We start from the raw sequence: 22417 nt of genomic DNA on the forward strand, positions 1-22417 counted from the left end.
AAATTGTTTTCCTTGCATCCTGATTAAAAACTCTTCCAGTACTTGTCATAAGAATGTTCTCCTACAATATATATACATTTTAAAGATTTTATTTATTTATTTCTCTCCCCCTACTCCCCCCCCCCCCAATTGTCTTTTCTCTGTGTCCATTCACTGTTCACATTAGGTGGCTCCAGGAACCGATCCTGGGATCTTCCGGAGTGGGAGAGAGGCGATCATTCTCTTGCACCACCTCAGCTCCCTGTTCTGCTTATTGTCTCTCCTCTGTGTCTTTTGTTGCATCATCTTGCTGCACCAGCTCTCCACGTGGGCCAGCACTCTGTGAGCCAGCTCACTGCACGGGCCAGTTTGCCTTCACCAGGAGCATCAAACCCTGGGCATTGAACCCTGGACCTCCTGTATGGTAAACGGGAGCCCAACTGCTTGAGCCACATCATTTCCTCCTATGATATTTTCTAGGAGCTTTATTGTTTTGCTTTTCACAGATCTATGATCCACCTGGAATTTATTTTTAGGTAAGGTGTGAAATAGGCATCGGGTTTCATTTTTTTCCCAAAAAGGTATCAACTTATATCAACCCAAGACTGAAGAATCATTTCCTACTGCTAAACTATACCACCTTTGTCATAAATTGAATCTATGTATACGTTTGAGTCTATTTCTTCGCTTTCTCTCATTGTTGATTTGTCTATTGTTGTGCCAAAATCACACTATTTTAATTACAGTAGCTTTACACTAAGTTTTGACATCTAGAAAATCAAGGCTTCTTTGAAAAAAAAAGTGTATTTTGTTTATTCCTCCACCCCCATTGTTTGCACTTGCTGTCTGCTCTGTGTCTACTTGCTTTGTGCTGTGTGTGCTCATTTTCTCTTCAAGAGGCATTGGGAACAGAACCTGGGATCATGTGGGAGAGAGATGCTCAATCGCTGGAACCACCTCAGCTTCCTGCTTTGTTGTGTCTCTCATTGTCTTTCCTATTTGTGTCTCCTTGTTGCATCATCTTGTTGCATCAGCTCGCCATGCCTGCCCGTCATGCCAGCTTGCTGTTTTGCTCATCTTCTGCAGGAAGCCCTGGAAACTGAACCCAGTACCTGCCATGTTGTAGGCAGGGGCTCAATTGCTTGTCACATCTGCTTCCCCTATCTTGCTTTTTTTTTTTGAGGTTTGGGGACCAGGGATTGAACCCAGGATCTCGTATGTGGGAGGCCAGCACTTAGTTATTGACCCACATTGGCTCCCCCCCATCTTGTTCTTATTCTTCACAAGTGTCTTGGCTATTTTTGGTCTTTTGCATTTTCTTATAAATTTTAGGACCAACTTGGCAAGTTTCACCCCTCCCCCAGCATTTATTTTACTTTTTTTAGGGGGACTGCATTACTTACAGATTATTTTGGTGGCAGGGAATTGAATTTCGACAATATTGAATTTTTAATCCATGAACATGAGATAGTCATCCAATTAGTTTGGAAACATTTTTTTCTTTCAAAAATGTTTTAAAGAAAAAAGTAATCCTACTTCTAGCAATGGTAGACAAGGTTGCTTTGAACTATTTCCCCACTAACAAGGAGGCACTGGAGAGCTATCAGAGCAGTGAAAAATTATGGAGCCAAGATCCACAAAGGAAAAAAGGAAAGGTAGATAGGGTGAGCTTAGCATTTGGTACTACTATTCTCTACAAGGTGGATTGCCCATCCCAAAAGCTGTTTAAGAGGCTAAGAAGCTATTTCGCTATTAGTCTCCAAGCAGCTATTCTATGAGTCTCCCAGTTTCCCCATTTTTGTGTCACAAGTCAGCTAAGGACCCAATGGGTTTTTGAGGCTCAGCTCCCTCCTCTCCAACACTCTCCTCCAAATCCCAGTCATTTTGACAGCCCTGAGTGCTGATGTTTCTTCCATCCAGTGAGATTGCCACTCTGTGGGCTTGTTTCTCATAAGGTGACCTCAGTGAGAAATCTGGGTTGAATGTGGCACTCACTTTTTGTGCTAACCTTCTTTCAATGGTAATAATCCCTGTGTAGTTTGGCCAACACCAATTTCTTTACCTTCATTCTTTTTCTTCTTCAGAGCCAATTCCTCCTTGGCAGTTAAGGCAAGACATGCCAACCCAAAACTGGGTCAGCAAGAAAATAGCTCACAAGCAAGGTGTGACTTACCTCTAAAATGTTTCTTACAGCTTGACACAAATATCACCTACATCAATCAATCACTCATCAGTTAAGCCAGCCTAGTAGGTGAGAGGTGGTATCTCATTGTTTACTTTCATTCTTGAAGGATATTTTTCCTGAATATAGACTTAAGTTGGCAAGGTTTTTCCCCCTACTATTTTGAAGGTATCATTACATTGTCTTCTGGCTTCCATTGTTTGTTTAGAAATTAACTCTTATTTTTGCTACCTTGAAGATAATATATATATATATTTTCCTATCTGCTGTTTTCTCCTTGCCTTTGGTTCACAGTACTTATTCTATGATATGGCTAGGTGTGATTTTATCATACCTGGGATTCTCAAATCTGTGGGTGGATTTGTCAGTTCAGGAAGATTCTCATTCATTTTCTCTAAACATTTATTTTTTAAAAATTCTCTCCTCTCTTTTAGGGACTCCAATGATATACTAGCACTTTGTACTCTGTCCTCTATTTCTCACTCCTTGGCAACAATACCTCATTATGCAAGAATACACTGCATCCATGTAAGAAGGATTTGACAAGTCAGTCTTTTTTCTTACTTGAGCACTTCTACTCAAAGCCTCCTGTACTCGAAGCAGTGTCTCTGACATCAGCAGGAGCAAAAAAAACACAATCTTCATGGAATTGGACAAGTCATCCTTTGTTTTAAGGACATCGGACAAAAGATATGGAGAATTTTCCTGGTTACAAGGTTAAATGTTTAAGGTTACAGGCTGCAGAGCAGCGAGAGCTGGATTCTGAGTGACAGAGGCAACCATGTGCTTTGATAAATACATATGTATGTGTGATATGCACAGCCTTCACCAAAGCCTGGAGTGCTTCTTAACCTGTATATAAAGATAGGATTTCTCAATTCCAACACTGTCGACATTTTGGGCTGGATAATTCTTTGTTGTGGAGGGATCTGTACTGAGTATTGTAGGATGTTTAGCAGCATGTCCGGCCTCTACCCACTAGATGCCTGTTGCACCTCCCAGTTTTAACAAACAAAAGTATCTCCAGATTTTGCTAAATGTGACTGAGGGGGAGCAACAAAATCACTCTTGGTTGAGAACTACAGGTCTAAGGACGAGAAAGACCCACATCATAAGTTCCACGCGGAATACCCAAGAAACAGTCTGCCTGATAAAAGCACACCAGCTTAACTAGACAGAAGGATATAGAGTTGTAGGTTTTCCTTTGACTTTGGCTGTTTGGAATCTCAAAAATAAGTTTCCCGTTTGCTACATTAACTATGTGAGCTTCAGTTTTTAGGACTGATCTTTTTTATCTAATAGAACAATCCTTTTGGAAATTGCCTGATTTGAAGAGAATGGCAGGCAAAATGCCTCCATTTGAAACTCAGCCTTAGAATGCAACATCCTGGAACTGTTAACCACACAAAAGGCACAATTTTAAGTGATGTGAGTTAGGCCCCTTGAAGCAGCTTTGAGGTCAGCAAACAGCAATTGCGGAAGTTGATGAGAAAAGGAAGAACAGGGAAGGCATTGTTTAGTAACTGTGGTGGGCATACCTTGTGGGGAGCACATAGGAGGTATTCCTTTGATTTCTTCCATGCCAAAAATAATTGTAGAATGCTTTCAGAAAGTGGGATGAGGAAATGAAGTTCAGAAACCAAGCCAGTGGGGGTTCAAGCCATAGTAATTTGGGCTTTAAATATGTATTTCTAGTTTGAAGATGGAAGAGTAGTTATTGCGCTCTTCTCTTGGAAATCACCCCAAAGCAACAAGGAAAATGAGAAACAGAAGTGCCAAGTCCAACTTCAACAAATTAGGGGGCATCTGAAGCACTTAACTCTAAGACGGGTGAAAACTGAAAAAGTGAATATCAAATGAGAGCAGGAGAATGCCGCTACAGCATACAGTATCTCAAAGAACGGTAGCTCAAATGTCTTTAGTGTGACGCTATTTTCAGGAAGCAGTCTGTCAGAGTAGCAGGGACAAGAAGACACTCTACATTTTGAACAGCCATATAGCATCTGATCTCCATTGGCAGGGTTACAATGACTCATACAACCCTGGATTGTGAGAAAAACTCCATCTAGTCTATTCCTCCCTGTCTCAAAAAATCCTGCAAATACCTTGTAAGAATCTCATTTAAAGATGAGTCATCAGTTTTCCATATCTAAATGGCAAATCCATTCTCCCCAGAGCTCATTCTTGACTGCTTGCATGCTACATCCAATCTTTCTGCAAATACTGTTGGTTCCTACCCTCAAAATACATCTAGCATCTATTTCTCACTACTTCAACCACTTCTATTCTAGTCCTAGCCTGTGCTCACTCAAAATATTGCAGCAATCTCTTAACTCTGCACTCCATTTTCAAAACTGGATTCCTACAATCTTACTTTTTTAAAACACAGTAGCATAAGCTTCATTAGCTGTCACATCTCTAATCAAAAACTCTCCAATGTCTTCCCGAGCCTCAGAATAAGATCCAAAATTCATGTTATGGCTATAAATGATCTGATTCCTACTTTCTTAATTCAACTCTCAAACTACTGCTGCCTCTACCTTATTCTATCACTTCAATCTCTTTATCCTGCTTTTTCTTAATATTTTCACCACCTGATATTTATTTGTCTCGTCACCACCAGAAGGTAGACCTCACTAGCAGTGACTTCATTTTGTTCATTGCTATATACCCAGTTCTTAGAACAGTGCCTGGCCCATAGTGGGGGCTCAAAATTTTGCACTTGATTGGATTATAAAAGGAAACAGCATAGACTCTGTATGAGGACACTACAATAGAGAAGGATCAAGAAAAATAAATGGCAGATGAAGTGCATTCACCAGGAAAATACTGCCTCAAAATAGTTGACAATTATGATCAAACATTTCATGGTAACCTAAAAATCTTAATGAAAGAGTCACCTCTGTAAAATAAGAACACACATCAGTAATATTAACACAAAAAGATATGCTAAAACAACAAAGATGTGAGTTGATGGGAATGCAAAATGATAAAGCCACTTTGGAATAGAGTTTGTTTCTTACAAACATATACTTATCATATGATCCAGCAATCTCACTCCTAAGAGAAATTTAGAATTTATACAAAAACCTGTACGTTAACAGCTATATTTATAATCATCCAAAACAAAAAACAATCTAAATGTCTTTCAGTGGGTGAATGGATAAACTGGTAGATCCATAAAATAGATCAAACAATTAAAAGGAGGGAGTAATGTACCCAACTGCTTGGATGAATATCAAAGGTTTTTTTCTGAGTGAAAGAAACCAATCTCAAAAGGTTACATACTACATGCTTCCATTTAGGACATTCTCAAAAGGACAAAACTCTGCGTCAAAGCAAGTATTAGTGGTTACCAGGAATTTGGATGAGGGACTAACATGAGGGAGTTCTTGAGAAATGTATACAAAAAACGGGGGCAATTTTACTCTAAAAATAACTTTTTAAAGTGGAAGGGTTTACTGTCAGTTCTTCTATTTTCCCTTTTCATAGATGAAAGCACTGAGACTTGTTCACATAAAGAGTCAGTAACACGTTTCAGAAACTTCACTCAATCCTCTGACCTCTTTTGGAAGTGAAAGCCAACATTTACAGTAATCTTTCATCAGAAACTATTTTAAAAAAAAATCTATCAGCCAACAATTTTCAGTTCTTTACTAATTTTATTGAGGAAATATAACCAAAAACCACCTGACTTGCAAAAAGGTCTCAACATGAACATTTCAAATTGTCCCTTTGTTTGAAGCACTGAAAGCTTTAGACCCCAAGTGATGATATCTGGGATGACTGAGTTACTGCCTTTTCTTTACCCAGTGGGAGAAGTTACTGAGAGAGGTAGGAAAAGAGTTTATAGGAGATCAATTTAGGAACAAGTATCTATGATATTCAGGATCTGGAAACTGATTACTGAATCCCTTCGTGTACTCCACAGATGTAGATACTCCGATTTGAAGACAACTGGTTAACAATGGCAAATGCTAATGGATCAAGGAAAGATCTGGGGAGGCAAAAAACTATAAGCAACACGAAAATCACTGATTTGATGAAAGTAGTTTTCAGTGTAACTGGAATGGATTGAGGGATGAATGAAATGAAGTAGAAAGGAATAAAAAGTTATTAAAAATTGGACTTAGAAAGTGGAAAGACAAAGATTGCATCTGGCTGAAATGTCTAGGCATTTTTTTAAAAAGATGTGGAATACGTGAGGGGCAAATGGTAACAGAGCCGATTGAGAGTTTGAAGAGTCGAGAGAAGATAATCAAAAGCACTAGGTTCACAACTGCAAGGGATTAACAGTGGTTAGCATTTATACTTTGTACCTGTAGTCCCCATACTGTTTACTATATGAAGGGGTTATTTACCCAGAGAGCAAGATCAAGGTTACTCAGCTAACCATTCAATGAGGTAACAGAATTGGCATAGAACCTAGAACACCGTAGAATACTTCATGGTTATGGATTTAATAGGTGGAAGTTAAGGGACTTTATGTCTGAAGGCCTCTATTTTCTCTCTGTATATATGATAAAAGGCGAGAACATGTTAAGAGTGAAGGATATGAGGAATGGGCCACAAGTTTTAGAATAGAGGGAGAATGGGAACAGAGAGTTGATGAGGCTTATGAACGCAGTAAGGATAATTAATGAATGGGCAGTGTTGAGGTTTGTTAACATATAATTTTTAGTAATACTGATTCATGCATTTAGTGGTCTTTCCCCAGAAATGCACTGTGGGGAATCAGATAGGTCCAGGGTTGAGATTTTCCAGGATGATATGTCATTAGGGAAAACAGACCCACAACGACCTTATTTGAACAGATGTAAAAGGAATAGTTATTATGGTCAGAAGTGAGATTTCTAAATTAGTGATTTCAGAGGTAAAGTTGTTTTTTGGATATTGAAAATATCCAGGATGTGGTCGTGGTGGAGACAAAGTAAAGGAACTAAAAGCCCCATGTATAGGAAGTCATCACCGAAATCAACCAGTTGAATTTTTTTATTTCCCCAAAATTTATTCAAATGTGTCCTTTCTACTCTCAAACTATGGTTTAATCAGAATCACAATCATTCCAGATTTTTTGGTACCTTCAATTTGTTCAGATTCTATAAATTTATAATTAAAAAATTATAATTGGGAGAAAAGAACTTTTACCTATTAATTCACACAAAACTGCTGTGTTCCTGAAAACATTTTCAATAAAAACTTAAATCATTGGTATAAACATTTTTGTACAGGGAAATACCTGGGAGAAGTACATTAATTGCACATGGAATAGTTGTCATTATATTTTTCACTGAACAGTTTCAGTGCATGAAAAATAATTTGCATTTTCCCACCTAGTATATTTTTAGTAGGGATATTGAGATGGCATTATCATCAGTCTTCTTTTTCATCAGGCCAAAGTTCATGCTTAAAAGCTATGACAGTGGTGCCAGGACATTAGGCCAAATAACCAAGTGACCTAATTTATTCCAACCCTAAATTAAGTATTAATATATGAATTAATTGAAATCAGAATTTCCCTATTTGAAGATGAAGAAAATAGGTATTCTAGTGTAGTTCTTTTAGAAGACTTTTCTATTTACATACCAAGACTTTTAAACAATCTAACAGACTTAAACAATGAACTGATGAAAATACTTTTTAAAACATAACACTGGTCTCTCCCTCAATTCTTGAACACAATTGGTTTTTGCTTTTTACTTAAATTTATTACAATAAGCAACCCCAAAGACTAGATATTTGAAAACCAGTGGCCAAACTAAAATTTGCTGGCTTAAGCTACACCTGTTCAAACCAATTATTTGGTAAATGTCATATGTATTGCCTGCTACCACTGACTCAATATTTTACAATATAGAAGAGCACCTATTTTAAAACAATGTGAGAAATAAGAAAAAACAAAACAAAACAAAATCAAATTTGGGGGTCTGCTGTATGAAAAATATTTCAGGATGGATTGCATAAACCAGAAATCTCACCTGTCCTAAATGCTATAATCCTCTAACACATTCTAAATTTCAACGTGACCTAGGAATAAAAAAAAAAAAAAAACAACTAAACCCAACACATCAAATGAATATTTAAGTATCTAAAATGTATCATAGTTCAGCTCACAAATATCTAGATGGGTAAACTCAAGTCTTGGAACATGTCACTTAGAAAAACATTAAAATTTTGGACCCAATTATGCAGACCATTGATGATCCCATAATATAGTTTGTTAATCAGCTGTACAAATCAACCATGAAACAGCAGTAAGATAAATCTAACCTCACTCCAACAAAAGCAGCAATAAAATTAGCAAGTAGTATTATTTTAGAGTAATTAATCAAGACAACAGCACTGGGATAAAATAAAGAGAATTTCTTGTTTCAGCTTGTTCAATGTGCCTGTTCCTCATTATTACATAATGAGGATAACGGTATCACAATCAAATATGGGAAACTGCTTTCTTTTTATTTAGGTGTTATGGAGAAAATGAACCTTGGTCACATATTACCTTTTTTTTAAAAAAAAAATCAGTTTTACATAATCTTATATAGTAGGATCAAACGACCACAGAAATAATTTATGTAAAAACTGGCCAAATTTTATCAAAACTCTAACATATAATTCAAATTATATAAAGACAGCTTGGGTTCATAACATTCCAAATGTATGACAGTTTTAACTGCCCTAACAGGTGAGAAAGTACTTGCTCTCATGTTGCTTTGGTCCAAAAGAGTAGAGCTGAATCAGTAAGACTAAACTAAGTACCTAATCTTCTGCCAAAATTAATTTAGATTGTTACTGTCAGGAGAAATATCCATGATGCACAGTTCTACTATAGTAAAGTCTAATGAAATAATAATATTTTTCATGAACATATCACAGTATCAAACATTTTATAAGAGTAAAATATGAAGGAACAAAAAAGAACAGCTATCACAAACAAAATCACAAAACATTACCTGTTTCAAAAGGTCTCTCCCATAACTGCTTAGAAGGGGTAAAAAGGTAAGGTTAGAGGGTTGATGATGCTAATATGAAAGGAAGCTGAGTATTGTATTTATTTCTTATTTTATACAACTCTTACTCTTTACAAAAATGGTTAGAGTCATGCCCATAAAAGTGTAACCCATGGCATCTGAAAGCAAACACTCTTTGTAATTATTTAAAAGGGCCTTTTTAAAAATTATAATACAAAGGTCTGTGCTCTATAAGCAGTCCTCCACTGTGCATTATAACAATAAGGCTTACTTTTAATACAAAGATTAAGTGTTTGGGAGTTATGAACCACTAGATTTAACAAACATCATTTTATAATTGCTCTTTGCATCTTTTTTGTTTTTGGGATCCTCCACTTCATCAGGGTGTTCAGGAGCTTGGAGCTCTTCAGCAGATTCTTCTTTCTCTGACTCTGAATCACTTTCAGAGTCATCTGGACTTTCAGGATCAGGAGAATCATCATCATCATCATCATCATCTCCAGCCACATCTCCTTCTCCATCATGATCTTCTACCTAAAAATATCAATCAAAAGGCTCTTGTTAAAAAATTTGAAAAAAAAAAAAACAATCACCCAGTACAAAAACTGGGAAAGACCCTAATTTTTAAGTTTTAAAAACTGCCCACTTCCTAGCCATTAAACCAATGGTTTTAAAACTGGATCTGGGAAACAGCTCAAGTGGCTGAACTCCCACCTCCCACATGGGAGAGGTCCTGGGTTCAGTTCCCAGTGCCTCCTGGAAAACAACAACAAATAACAAGCAAAGCCAATGTGGCTCAATGGTTGAGGGCCCAGTTTCAATCCCCTGTACCTTTGGGGAAAAAAAAAAAAGGATCTGATCAGAGTCTGCCATGGGAAGAACTGAGAGTTGGGGAACTCTCCACATTTATAGATTTATACATTGGGCCTGGAGTAGAATTTTAAGAAAGGGCTCTGTGACTCATCTGTCACCTCTCTCCCCGTGCAATTTGAAAAACACTGTATTACATTACTTTGGAATAATTAATGAGTAGTTTCCCATTGATTCATAATATAAAAAGAGATCACTAAGGAAACAAATCTCCCAAGCCACTATTTTAAGCTTAAACAAAATATTTACTCTAACTTGCATATAGTTCACACCTAGTAAGAATGAACGCTAAGAATTATGTAAGAAAAATTTACATTAAGCTGGTATAAGAAAACATATTTATAAAACCCTCAGAAATATCTCTTCAGATTACCTGTGGAAACCTAGTTGGGCATAGAAAATATTTTAAGTAACTACATATAGAGTTTTCTACATGGGATTCATGATTGCCAGGGTAATCTGACAGTCAAATGTATATATATGATTTCAAAATAAAAATTTATTATCTTTCCAATCAGTGGAAATAAATTACTACCTCACTGAAGCCAAGTCCACAATGTCGTCGATATCTTCCTGATAATTTACTGTCCATACTCTGCTGATATTGAGATTCCAATTCTTCATTAATTTTCTTGTCTTCTTCCCCTGCATGTCCAGTGTACTTTGGTTATGATTCAGTCAAATTAATAAAAACATTCGATTACACAAAAAAAAACCCACAATACAGATGCTATTATATTTAGGGCTGATTTCTCTAGTTACACAATGGAATTTTGTGGATAGATTTCTATACCATAGGCAGTTACCCAATAGACAATTCACTGGAGAATGCATTTCTTATTACTTCTTTGGTAACCAACCTTCTGAACTAAAGAGTTCATAGAAGATGAACTTATATTTTTCCATTTGAAAACCCAAATCATACTCAAGAGTCTCAGAAAGAGCTGCCTGAAGGGTATTTAATGTTTTAGCTTGTTTTAGCCTAATAAATGAATGTTTTCCTGAAAAGAGTTTCTCCTAGGTACCCCCCTCCCCTCCAAAAAAACTCCAACAAACAAAAGCTTCTGTGTCTGAAGAGAAATAGTGAAAAGGCAGGCAATTCTGTTCAGAGAATGGATAAATAAAATGACCTTGTAATGGCTCTTCTTTATGCCATTCTTTGCATATCAGTTTACTGAAGCAAAATAAATTTACTTTTAAAATTTCAATTGTTAGAGGTTCTGGGAGGAGGGAGAGAGGAAAAACAGATGTATGATGGGGTCATTTTTGGGACTTGTGAATCATCTTGAATGCCACTGCAAAGACAAATACAGGCCACTGTATATCTTGTCATAATTTACAAAATCATGCAGGAGAGAGTGTAAACTACAATCCACACTTAGTGACAATGCTCCAAAATGTGTTCATCAATTGTAACAAATGTACACACTAATGAAGGATGTTGTTAATGTGGGAAAGTGTGGGAGGGGTAAGGAGTGGGGCTTATGGGAATCCCCTATATTTTTTACCTAACCTTTATGTAATCAAAGTATCTTAAAAAAAATTAACAAGTATGTATATATAAAAACTTCATTTGTTTTATATCTGATATATTTTACATATATTCTGTTGTAAGTTATGAAGCAGAAGCTAAAGAAGAGAAATACCTATGAACCCACCACTTAGCAACTAGAACATTGCCAATAACACTGAAGCATCCTATGTATATTTCAATCTGTAAATATAAATATAGAAGAACTTCACTTTTAAAATCACAAATGGCACATTGCATTATTTTTATTAATAAAGCTCCCAATTTTAAAAGAATATATGCAACAGTTAAATCTTTTTCTACTTTGCAAAGCTCAGGAATACTTTCTGCCTTAAGAATCAATGTAAATCAATTTGATATAAATGTTTTAATACCAGAAATATAAAATGACCTATTAATTTCTAAAACGTGTTACATATTATAGGTCAGTATAAAGTCTTTAAATAATTTAACTAAAAATTTTATTGAATATAATCTAGGTTATTATGCCCTCTAACTAATAATGTCCAAGATTAGGATAAATCTTATATGAGAAAATTTTAGTTTTCAGCTACCTAAACTCAAATTCAAATTTATTTTCAATTTTTATTAAAAGCGTTCCCTTTAAAAAATAATAATAACTTTCTTCAGGCTCTGCAACTAGTTTACATTCTTCAAAGATTTCAGAACAAAACTAGATTTCTGAATAACACTTAGTAGATAAACTCAAAACCTGTGTAATATGCAAAATATAGCAGGGAATGCTCATTTATTTAAAAAAGTAAGAATATACATTATATATATACCAGATTTGGCAAGATGAGGTACAAAACCTCACTACAATTAAATATGTTCTGAATCAGTAAAAATGAGGACAGAAAAGATCAATTTTTTGATTAGAATATCACACTGATATACATTCAAATGTTTTTAATCAAAGTGCATACTAACCTTTACATATAGATGTAATATAACATGTTTTAATACTATACACTTACAATTCTAATATTTTAATCATGAACACAATTATATAAGACTACTGCAAAATAAGGACAAATATTTCATATTCCAAATTTAGCACCTTCACTTTAATTATATTTTTACTTTCTCACCTGTTCGGAAGTGAGATGTTGATTTGTGATCTCCTATAACAAGACGACCAGTATGTTCCTTCTAGAAGATGGTAGAAAATATATTAGAATTTGAGACCACTAATTTAATTATTGAATGTCTACTATGTGTACAACACTATTCCAAGGCCTTCTGGGATAACAAGGGAAAAAGACTAAATTAAGATCCCTGCCTTTTTATTGGAGCCTACATTCTAGCAAGGGTGAAGGAGACAATAAATGTAATTAAGGTAAGTACACCATAGTATGTCAGAAGTAGTAAGCACCATAAAAGAAAGAAAAAGAAAAGAATAAAGTAGAGCTGGGAAAGGACGGTAGAGTGCTTATGGTAGGGTTAAGGATCAAGCTGGAAATTTAAATGAGATGGATAGTAGGGGATAGGCTGGGACCATGTTAAAGAACATAGGGCTTAGTCATAGATATTGACTGGGAAGAAGAGCATTCCAGATAGATGGAACAGTACTGCTCCAAGGTAGTCGTTCTCATAGTGTGGTCCCTGAGCCAGCAGGATCATCAATTACCTGGCGACCTGTTAAATATGCAAATTATCTGTCCCTAACACTTCCTACCCCAACCTATCAAATCAGCAGCTTGGAGACAAGGCTCTGTAGTTAAACAAGTCCTCCAGGTTATACTGATGCACACTGAAGTTTGAAAACCAATACCCACATGCAAGAGTTTATCTAGTAGTAATTGAGAAGCCCCAAGGAAGCTAATGTGTTAGAAGCAGGGACAGTACTAGCAGATGGGGGGGTGACTGTGTGTCAACATCATGTAGATAAACATATTCATATATAATTTATTCAATGTGGATAAAATCTTCTCTTTAAGTCTATATTTTAAGGTCTCAAGTATTATAAAATCTTGGTTAAGCAGAATTCTGAAACACCAGGCATGATTACAGAGGCTACAAAAAGTTGCCTGGGAAATTCAAAGGCTTACCTGGACCAAAAATTTATTAGATCAAATATTAATTGACTTTTCCTTTACCTGGGAAATAAGTAGACAAGTATTTGTTTTATTGCTATTCTCTACATATTACACATCAAATTTCTTTACTAGTCAATGTTCAGTAACAACTTAAAAAAAAAAAGGTAGGAAATCTACAATGAACAGGCGAATCTGTCTCACAAAATATAGTTTTATTATTAAAGGAAGCTCTGTGTAGGACTGAAGGAAAAACAAATCTCTAGTCCAATTTTACTTTAACTAAAGAGATGCAGAAACAAATCTAGATTTATGCTTTTGTTCTTTCAAACCTACTTTATAAAGTGATTCCAGAGGCATTTAAAATATTTCATTTATATTTATTTTAAAAATCTCATATTAGGGAAGTGGACTTGGCCCAGGGGTTAGGGCATCCTTGTACCACATGGGAGGTCCGCGGTTCAAACCCTGGGCCTCCATGACCCATGTGGAGCTGACCCATGCGCAGTGCTGATGCGCGCAAGGAGTGCCGTGCCACACAGGGGTGTCCCCACGTAGGGGAGCCCCACGTGCAAGGAGTGTGCCCCGTAAGGAAACCCGCTCAGTGCGAAAGAAAGTGCAGCCTGCCTAAGAATGGTGCTGCCCACACGGAGAGCTGACACAACAAGATGACGCAACAAAAAGAAACACAGATTCCCAAGCCACTGACAACAGAAGCAGACAAAGAAGACGACACAGCAAAATAGACACAGAGAACAGACAACCGGGGGGGGGGGGCGGTAAATAAAAATCTCTTATTATAGAGTTCACAAAAAACATTTTATAACACCTTAGGGAAGACATTATGCCTCCGGTGAAGAACTTAAATTTTCTATTTTCTTCTGAGGCTTCTTTCAAAAGTGTGTTTACCACATATGGTATATAGTTTGATATCTACACTGCAGACTGATGTGTAAAGTACGGTATTTTTAAAAATGTATAAACTAAGGAGTAAGCTATCATTCAACAAATATAGACAGCCTATCATGTGCCAAGTACGGTGCTAGTATATTATTAGTATACATTTGAAAGAGGGGTACATCTTATGCCGTAAGTGTTCTTATCATGAACAATTTAATGCACAAAATAGTTCTCAAATAACTAGAAAATTGAGTCAAGCTAAACATTTTCTTTCATAAAAAAGTCAGTTACATAAGTTAACTTTCCCACATGCCCTCTCTGATGCCTCATGGAGATAAAGCAAATGAGATTATTTAGCTAGATATAAATAATATTTATAATGTATAAAGTAATTAATCTTTACAATAAAAAAATAGAAATTACTTAAAACAATCTAAACATAAAACTATACTCTAAAACATAGATAAATCTGATTCAAAGTTATCAACTAATGAGACTACAGAATTACTTTCAATTTTTCAGTTCTAAAATATCCACGCTTTCATCTCATTAACAAGATTTGAAGACATATAATGATATCAAGTTATTTTAGGGAAATGATGGTATTATTGCACTGAACTATCCATAATCTCTCAGTTGGTTGTCCCTGTGAATATTAAAATATTCACCATAGCAAAGTAGGGTTAAGAATATACTTCGTGGCCACAAAACAAAATAAAGATAAAATTTTGGGTTCACCAGCTAAAAATTTAGCTAATGTATGCTAAGCGGCCTATTTACTAGTAGCCAAATTTCATAATTTTGTTAAGATGTTCTTCCTAAATACCTGAAGAAGTTTCATTTCACTAGGTTGAGCAGCAAGCCCCCTAACCTGCTTTTACTTTAGCAAATCTTTTATTTCCATAGAACCACGAGAAATTTCAGACTTTCTATAACAAATTTCTGGGAAATGTGAACTAATGAGATATTATATCAATGTTTCCTTTGTACAGGTCTTAATGTTTTACAAGACCCCTCCCTAGCCCAGTTGTTTCAGTCTGGCTAATTCCTCATCCTTTCAAATTCAGAACAATTTTATTCCTGAGAGGTTTTCTTGCACTGCTACGCCAGAGTTAGTTTTCCCTACTTTATGATTCCATAGCATTGTGTGCATAGTATTTGACAACTATAATTCTGTATTGTTATTAACTGGCTTCCTCCATTACATGATGGCTGCAAACATGTATTATTATTGTTGCTGTTGTTTTGCTGTCCCCCCAAACACGTATTATGGATATATGTGACCCCAGAGCCTGGTCTGTCATGTAGTAAGTGGTTGATAATCATTGGTGAAATGCATGAATGCATTCCTATGTGTATAACAAAAGGCAGGAAAAAAAAAAACCTTTCCTATTTCATTCAAATTTGGTTTGTAGGAAGACTACTGGGAGGGAAACTGGATTTACTTGCTTACAAAAAATGTCAAGAGAGGACTGTATTTGCAAGTAAAAATTTGCTAGGAACAAGAAATGTTTTACCAATAGGTGATACCTACTTTATGCTTTCTACTATATACTTACATTCATCAAACTGACAGGCATTTCAAAATATACTGAAACATTTTAAAATTAGTTTTTTGATGAATATTCCCTTGGCTACTATTTCAAAGGCTGGAGGGAGCTATAAAATGACAGACCTACCAATTGGCTTTGGACAGAGCTCTCTATTCCTACAGAATAAGGTGTTCAGAAATACCTTCTATCAAATCATCAGGCTAAGAGAGGGCAAATCATAAACTTTCACCTTTCCTTTCAATTCCAAGAAGTCTCCTCAAACCAAATTTTTCTTACAAGTCTTATTGCCAGAGGCATTGAGAATCCTAAAAATGGTTCAGAAATGGTATAAATTTTAAGTGTTTAATTAAGTCTGTAAAACTTCCTAAAGCTTAACCTATTCACACAGAACAGGAAAATGGGATCCAATTATATTTAGTCATTCTCACTTAATGTAAATAAAAACATCATTTTCTCTGAAAGATAAAATATATTTCCATCTGCTTACCTTTCCTGCACCCATGAGTCTCAAGAATTTTTGTTTTCTTTCTTCATTACCTAAGTCTGCTGCCTCCCAATTGCTAGATCCGAGCTAGAAAAGAAATCAGCCCATTAATTTTTTTGCATAAAAGTAAGTATTACAAATTTAAAATCTACTTGAAACTCCCATGTTTTTTTCTATCAGTTTTTAAAATAAATAGGATTCATTGTTCTTGCTTAGGCAGCTAAGCAATTATATCACATTTGAGTTCAAATATACTCCTTTTTCTATTACCTTAAGTCAGAATTCTTTAGTTCTTTAGCAGCCAGAGCTATGGTTCTCAAACATTTGAATGTCTAAGATTCTCCTGCAGGGCTTATTAAAACATAGACTGCTGGGCCCCAGTCTTCAGAGTATGGGGTTTAAGAAAATAAATTCCTATGTCATACAGATGCTACAGATATGGAGTCCACACTTTGAGAACCACTGTTCTAGAGCCTTGCAGGGCCCTAGAGTACCTACTACTTTGAACCCAGGCTGTTAGCTGTTAGTTAAAGTTAAAAATTACTTTAGCTGAAGTTAAAAATTCTGACTTTGATATTAGCTGAAGTTAAAAATTCTGACTTTGATATTCGAAGGGACACTATAATTACCAACGTCCACTGGACCCAATTTTAGTTGTTGAGTTTCTTTTTGAGCAGATTGATGAGTTATGAGTTTTATTCTTAGAGGTCTTTCAAAGGACAGAGAGAAAATTTACTTTTTAAATATTACTAATTCTAGCTTGCAATTATCAAATGGGTCCCTTAAATTCTTTTACAAATTTAAGAAATATTATGGACTCCTAATGATCACATTTCCCCCTGCAACTTGAAATAAACTTGAGAATCATTTCATTATAATTTACCATTTATTCTCAACTATGATAAAAATGGCTGACAGTATTCTCATTATGTTGCCCAAACTACTGCAACATCGTCTTTCAAGAAGATAATGCATCTGTTGTCTGTTCTTCACTTTCATTGAACACAGTTCACAGTTGAGATTTCAGAATTTTTCATTTTACGCAAAGAAAAATGTCAAAATAAATAACAATTTTAGAAGAATCAGATGGTGGGTGCAAAATGACAGGTTCTAGACTAATTATTAGAAGTTTCAGAAGATGAATACAAAATGACAGGCTCTAGACTAAAGATTAGGAAATTAATTACATATGGAAAATTCAGACAGAGTCTTTGGATGATAAAATACTAGATGCTAGATGACTTTTTTCCATCTCATAAATGGACGAGAGTCCCCACCTCCCCCCCAAAAACTGGGGGTAGGCGGAACAACAAAAATAAACATGGTACTCTCATCCAACAAGTCACTCAACAAAAAAAACTTCACCTTGCAATATTATGCAATAAGAGCCTGGAGAATTCATTTTTCTAAAAGGATATATGATTTTTATTTCACCTTTTATGATTTTGTATACCAAAATTTATTTGATAGTTTGTAAGTGGTCAAATGCTGAATGAAAGCAGGTGAATATATACAAAGGCAACTGGAAAGATGACAATGATGTAGAAATGAAAGCATTCATTTATTGGATTGATAATTCTAATTGAGTTTATAATCTAAAAATGAAAATATTTTGCAATTAGAAGAGATGACAATCCTTCTAAACAAAATTATGAGCAGAGGTTTAAAAAAGTTCTGTATTTTGTTTTAATGATACAAATGCAAGAAAACCTAGAAGTAATGATAAAAGCTAAAACTTCTTAGAAATGGATTTGAAATCTGAAATTATATGTTGCAGATTCACACATGACAGCTGATAAGCAGTTAGCTGTATTTGGAGTATGCTGCTCATTTTGCATACATATACTATCGTAATTAGGAAAATATGGAATAGAAATTTGGATACGCTATAGTTTATTTGAAAGTAAAATTTCCAATAGTTGCTTTTCATTATCCCTTAAATCTTATTTCTGAAAATTATTCCCAAGACTAAAAATATATATTTAAAATGGTGACTATTTTTCCTAGTTATATGAGCTAAAGTTTTTGTACCATACTGGACCCACTTTTGGTTTTTCTAAATTCTTCCAGGTGGTAGTGGTGTTTATATACTTTGATGATGTGGGATATGTAAGTTCCAACTTTCTATGTCTTTTTCTATTTAACCTAACCTCCATATATTCTTATAGATCATTTAGTTCTTAACTTTTCCTGGCTTAATCTAGTATAAAAAAAAAAAAGTACTAGTGAAGCTTCAGTTCTGGTTTTTACTAAATCACCTGCTCTGTGTGTCCAGACCTGCATTTAAATTCTTAGTTTTAATTCCTTATCTACATAGAAAGACTTCTTTAAAAGACTGTCTTAATAACACCAAACGTTGCACAGTGTTTTGCACCTTACAAATCGCTTTTCACTTATATTCTCTCAAGAACTCCTTACAACAGTCTATTCAACAAATAAGGACACCGAGGTAGAGAGAGGCTAAGGAACTTTCCTAGATCCTCTGGTCTTAAGTCCACTGCTCTTTCCACATAATACTGTACATGATCAAATGAGATGAGAAGTCTTAAGAACTACAGTTTTAAAACTGTAGATTTAAGTAAAACAGAAAACTATCTAAAAAAACAAAACTTTCCCCATTCAATTTCTATTTAAAAAGCAAACATCCTCAATATCTTTACATAAACAACCCTACCATCTACAACTTTTAATCTTATTGTTTTCTTTAATCTTCCTGATTATTCTACTTAGTTCCTCTGGCTCTGCCTTTCAAAGACCCTAGATTGTAAGAGCAAGTATCTTGCCCAAGTGCTGCATTCTGAAAAGCGCATGAATGCCCAGTACATTCTTAGAGATTCTCTACCAGTTGCTAAAATTAACCTCCCCACAAGACACTTTTGATTTCTCCTTTACAATGAAACACTGAAACAAATGAAACAATTTTTAAGTCTTCTTCATCCTCAATACCCTTTACTTTAATACCTTCACTACAGAACTGCAATCAATCTACCTCCTTGAAACATCCCCTAGTAACTCTTAGAATTTACTTCTACATTGTGAGCATTTTCTATACAAGTTCTAGCAATTAGTTTATTATCTACTTTATCTACTTTTAATATCTTTTAAAGTATTTTGTAACTTCCAATGAACAAACTCAATGGGCAAAGAAAATTCATATCTTTACATGCAGTGTATGCTCAACTGTTGACCAACTACATATTATAATTAAGTTGATTTTCTACAATTTAGATTTATATCTTTAATATTACTTTAAAAATATAAAAAACAAGTACTTAAAGATAACTCCAATACCATTAAAGATAATAAAAATTCACATGAAAGAAACTGACTTTAAAAAAACATGATCAAGGGAAAAGTTACTGTATCACACTGTAATATTAGTGATAGTCACTTTTAGTATGTGAAGGTCCTAGGCCCTAATCTTGAACTATAACCATCTCTTTCAAAGAGAGTATGATTTTGGAATTGTAAAGGTTCTAACGATCTAACTTAAACTGACCCCATCAGAAGTTGCAGAGACTTAATTCCTTTAACTTTCTGTTAAATTACATAATATCATACGGAGTTTTCTATTAGGCTAACTGTTTATTTCTCTGACTCTAGAGAAACAGGTGTCTGACATCCTAGCAATCAAGTCATGGTTAACAAATACCGGGAGGAAAACAATATAATAGCTTTTAAAATGGCAGCTAGATTACTCAAAAGCCTTGATAAATTCCTGACAAACACTGAAAAGCCTAAAAGCTAGCAGCAGGGGGAAAGGACATGAATAAAACTTCCCGGATAACCTTTTGCCCCCAAATCTGAGGCGCTAAAACTAATTTCCTTAAAAACCCATATACTGTTCCAGTCCTCACCCCACCTTTCATCTACAAAGGGGTGGGTCTTAACATCATTTCATTTGCTACAACTGATGCACTAGTTAGTATTCCGCGATCCATTTTACGGTTCACAAAATAAGACTGAGAAGCACTTCGCCGCATTATATAAAGGTCTACACATTGAAAAATCGGTAACAATAACGGAAAGAAACTAGATGTCATCCCTTCATCATCCTTAAATTTGATCCTTAAAGTGTCCTGGTAAGACTTTTTTTAGCTCCATTCCCCCTCCCCGCCCACTCTCATCCCCATTAATTTCCCCATCAAGGCTGCTATGACGTTACCTATTGTATGAAGACCTGGTTTTACGTATATTGGTTACCTGCAGTCTCCATGACACTGCGCTAGGACGTATCTACAAAAAGGCCTAAAATAAAAATCATACTTATTCATCTCTGATTCCCCAACACCTGGCAGAGCAGTAAATATTTTGAGTTATTTTAACAAATGACTGTTATTTAAACCGACAAGCTGAGCTGGGGGAACGGCGGCCCCAAAGGGAGAATGAGGTATCTGACATCAAAATGCACTTCTCGGTCTCACCGCCTTAGACCTCACCACTATGCGCTAGTACCAATTTAACTGCCCTGGCACAATTTTCGGTTTACTCTTAAGAGTACAGTGCAAAAATAATCCTGACTGAAAAATCTGTTTCAGTTTGCACGAAAAGCTGGACGTTACCATAGGAGCGTTTAAAGGGTATAACTGGGAGGGTCTTGCTGTTTCTACGCTGAGTAGAAAAGCCTGAGAAGGAAGCTTTATCACACTACCCACCCCCTTTTCTCCAAATACGCAAATATAAGGATCCTCTGACTAAGCTCTTTCACGTCTCGATCCTCTCAGGATGTCCTTCCTCAAACCCCCTTCCTACGCAGGTCTCTCTGATTCTTGGCATATGGACCTCTTCAAACCTTCCGACCTTAATTAAGGAAGAGAGACGTTTGCAGTCATTATTCTGGTTCCTCCCCCCTCAGCCTATCCCCCTCGGTCCACCTTTGGCGCGTTCTTCTTCATCCACCCTTCCCGGCCTACCCAGCCTTTAGTAGGCCTCAACCCTCAACCATTCCTCCATTGTTATTTACATCGTCGTCTGGGGAGGCTGAACGCTTCACCCCATGCGGGTGGGACTCCCTGGCAGCACTCATTGTTGCGGTGATCCGGACAGGAAATGCCGAAAACCCACTCGCCGTTCTCCTCAGCCGTCGAGCTACGAGCCTGCAACCTGCCACCCGCCCAAGCAGCGCCACTCCAGAACGCAGAGACCCTCCGGGCCTTCTCGGCCGCAGTCGTCACTGCCGCGGCCGCTCGCCACCCCGGAGCACTCGGGCATTGTAGTTTTATAGCTCACTTCTTACCCGCCTACACAAAGGAAATGGCTGGTAACTAAAACTACAACTCCCAGGAAGCTGAGCGGGACAGCGCGCCCTGTGTGGCGGGAGTGCCCTCGGAGACCCCGCCCTCTCCGGCTGGTGGAGGAGCGTTTCTGCTGATGGGTATGGCGGTGATGGCGGTGAGCTCTGGAGCAAAGTTTCGTCGCCTGAGGAACAGACTTAGATTGGGTTGTCCCATTTCACTGTGAGACGCTGCCCCTTTGGCAGATATATTCGTTGTAATTAAGCACCTAGATTTAAATGTAATATCGTTTGAAGCTTCGTGAATCTACTGAGTACCCTCCCTTCTGTACAAAAAAACAAAAAACAAAACTACAAAAAAAAAAAAAAAAAATGGCTTCTACCGTTCCCATCTTGGTATGTGTTGCTTTTCGCTCACAAGAGTATTTCTAGGTGACTGGTAGAGGCCGTTTTCTGGGAGACTTTGAGGAATGTCCTACTGCCTTCTCATTATTCTCACCAAAATGAGTTCAGCGTGGTGTTAAGTGCGGGTTAATTGGCTATTATTGATGCTAGGGTCTGCCGGAGAGAATTCTTTAAGCTTTCCACAGAGCCTTGTTTGAGATGGGCGTGACACTATTCCGATTTTGCTGCTCATGGATAGGCATTGTAATGTCTGGGCCTTCTCCAAGGAAGGTCCAT

At 36.3% G+C, this 22417-nt stretch overlaps 1 protein-coding gene across 1 annotated transcript; it reads right to left on the minus strand.

The window, feature by feature from the left end:
* Window positions 1-5803: 5803 nt before the first annotated feature.
* On the minus strand, window positions 5804-21757 carry C10H11orf58 (chromosome 10 C11orf58 homolog). The gene is made up of 5 exons (XM_004472507.4): window positions 21467-21757; window positions 16507-16590; window positions 12622-12682; window positions 10535-10644; window positions 5804-9663 (listed from the first exon to the last, which is right to left on the minus strand). The coding sequence occupies exons 1-5, from the start codon at window positions 21527-21529 to the stop codon at window positions 9430-9432; spliced, it is 552 nt and encodes a 183-aa protein (XP_004472564.2). The 5' UTR covers window positions 21530-21757; the 3' UTR covers window positions 5804-9429.
* Window positions 21758-22417: the final 660 nt, after the last annotated feature.

The sequence above is a fragment of the Dasypus novemcinctus genome, chromosome 10 (assembly GCF_030445035.2).
Source record: "Dasypus novemcinctus isolate mDasNov1 chromosome 10, mDasNov1.1.hap2, whole genome shotgun sequence".
NCBI classification, from domain to species: Eukaryota; Metazoa; Chordata; class Mammalia; order Cingulata; family Dasypodidae; genus Dasypus; species Dasypus novemcinctus.

Excerpts from the sequence above, each read along its gene's own strand:
- C10H11orf58 (XM_004472507.4), bottom strand. The coding sequence starts at position 21,529 with ATGAGTGCTGCCAGGGAGTCCCACCCGCATGGGGTGAAGCGTTCAGCC. Across the intron at positions 16,591-21,466 it reads CAGCCTCCCCAGACGACGAT|CTCGGATCTAGCAATTGGGA; the intron begins GTAAATAACAAT and ends TTTCTTTTCTAG. Across the intron at positions 10,645-12,621 it reads AACATCTCACTTCCGAACAG|GGGAAGAAGACAAGAAAATT; the intron begins GTGAGAAAGTAA and ends CTGGACATGCAG.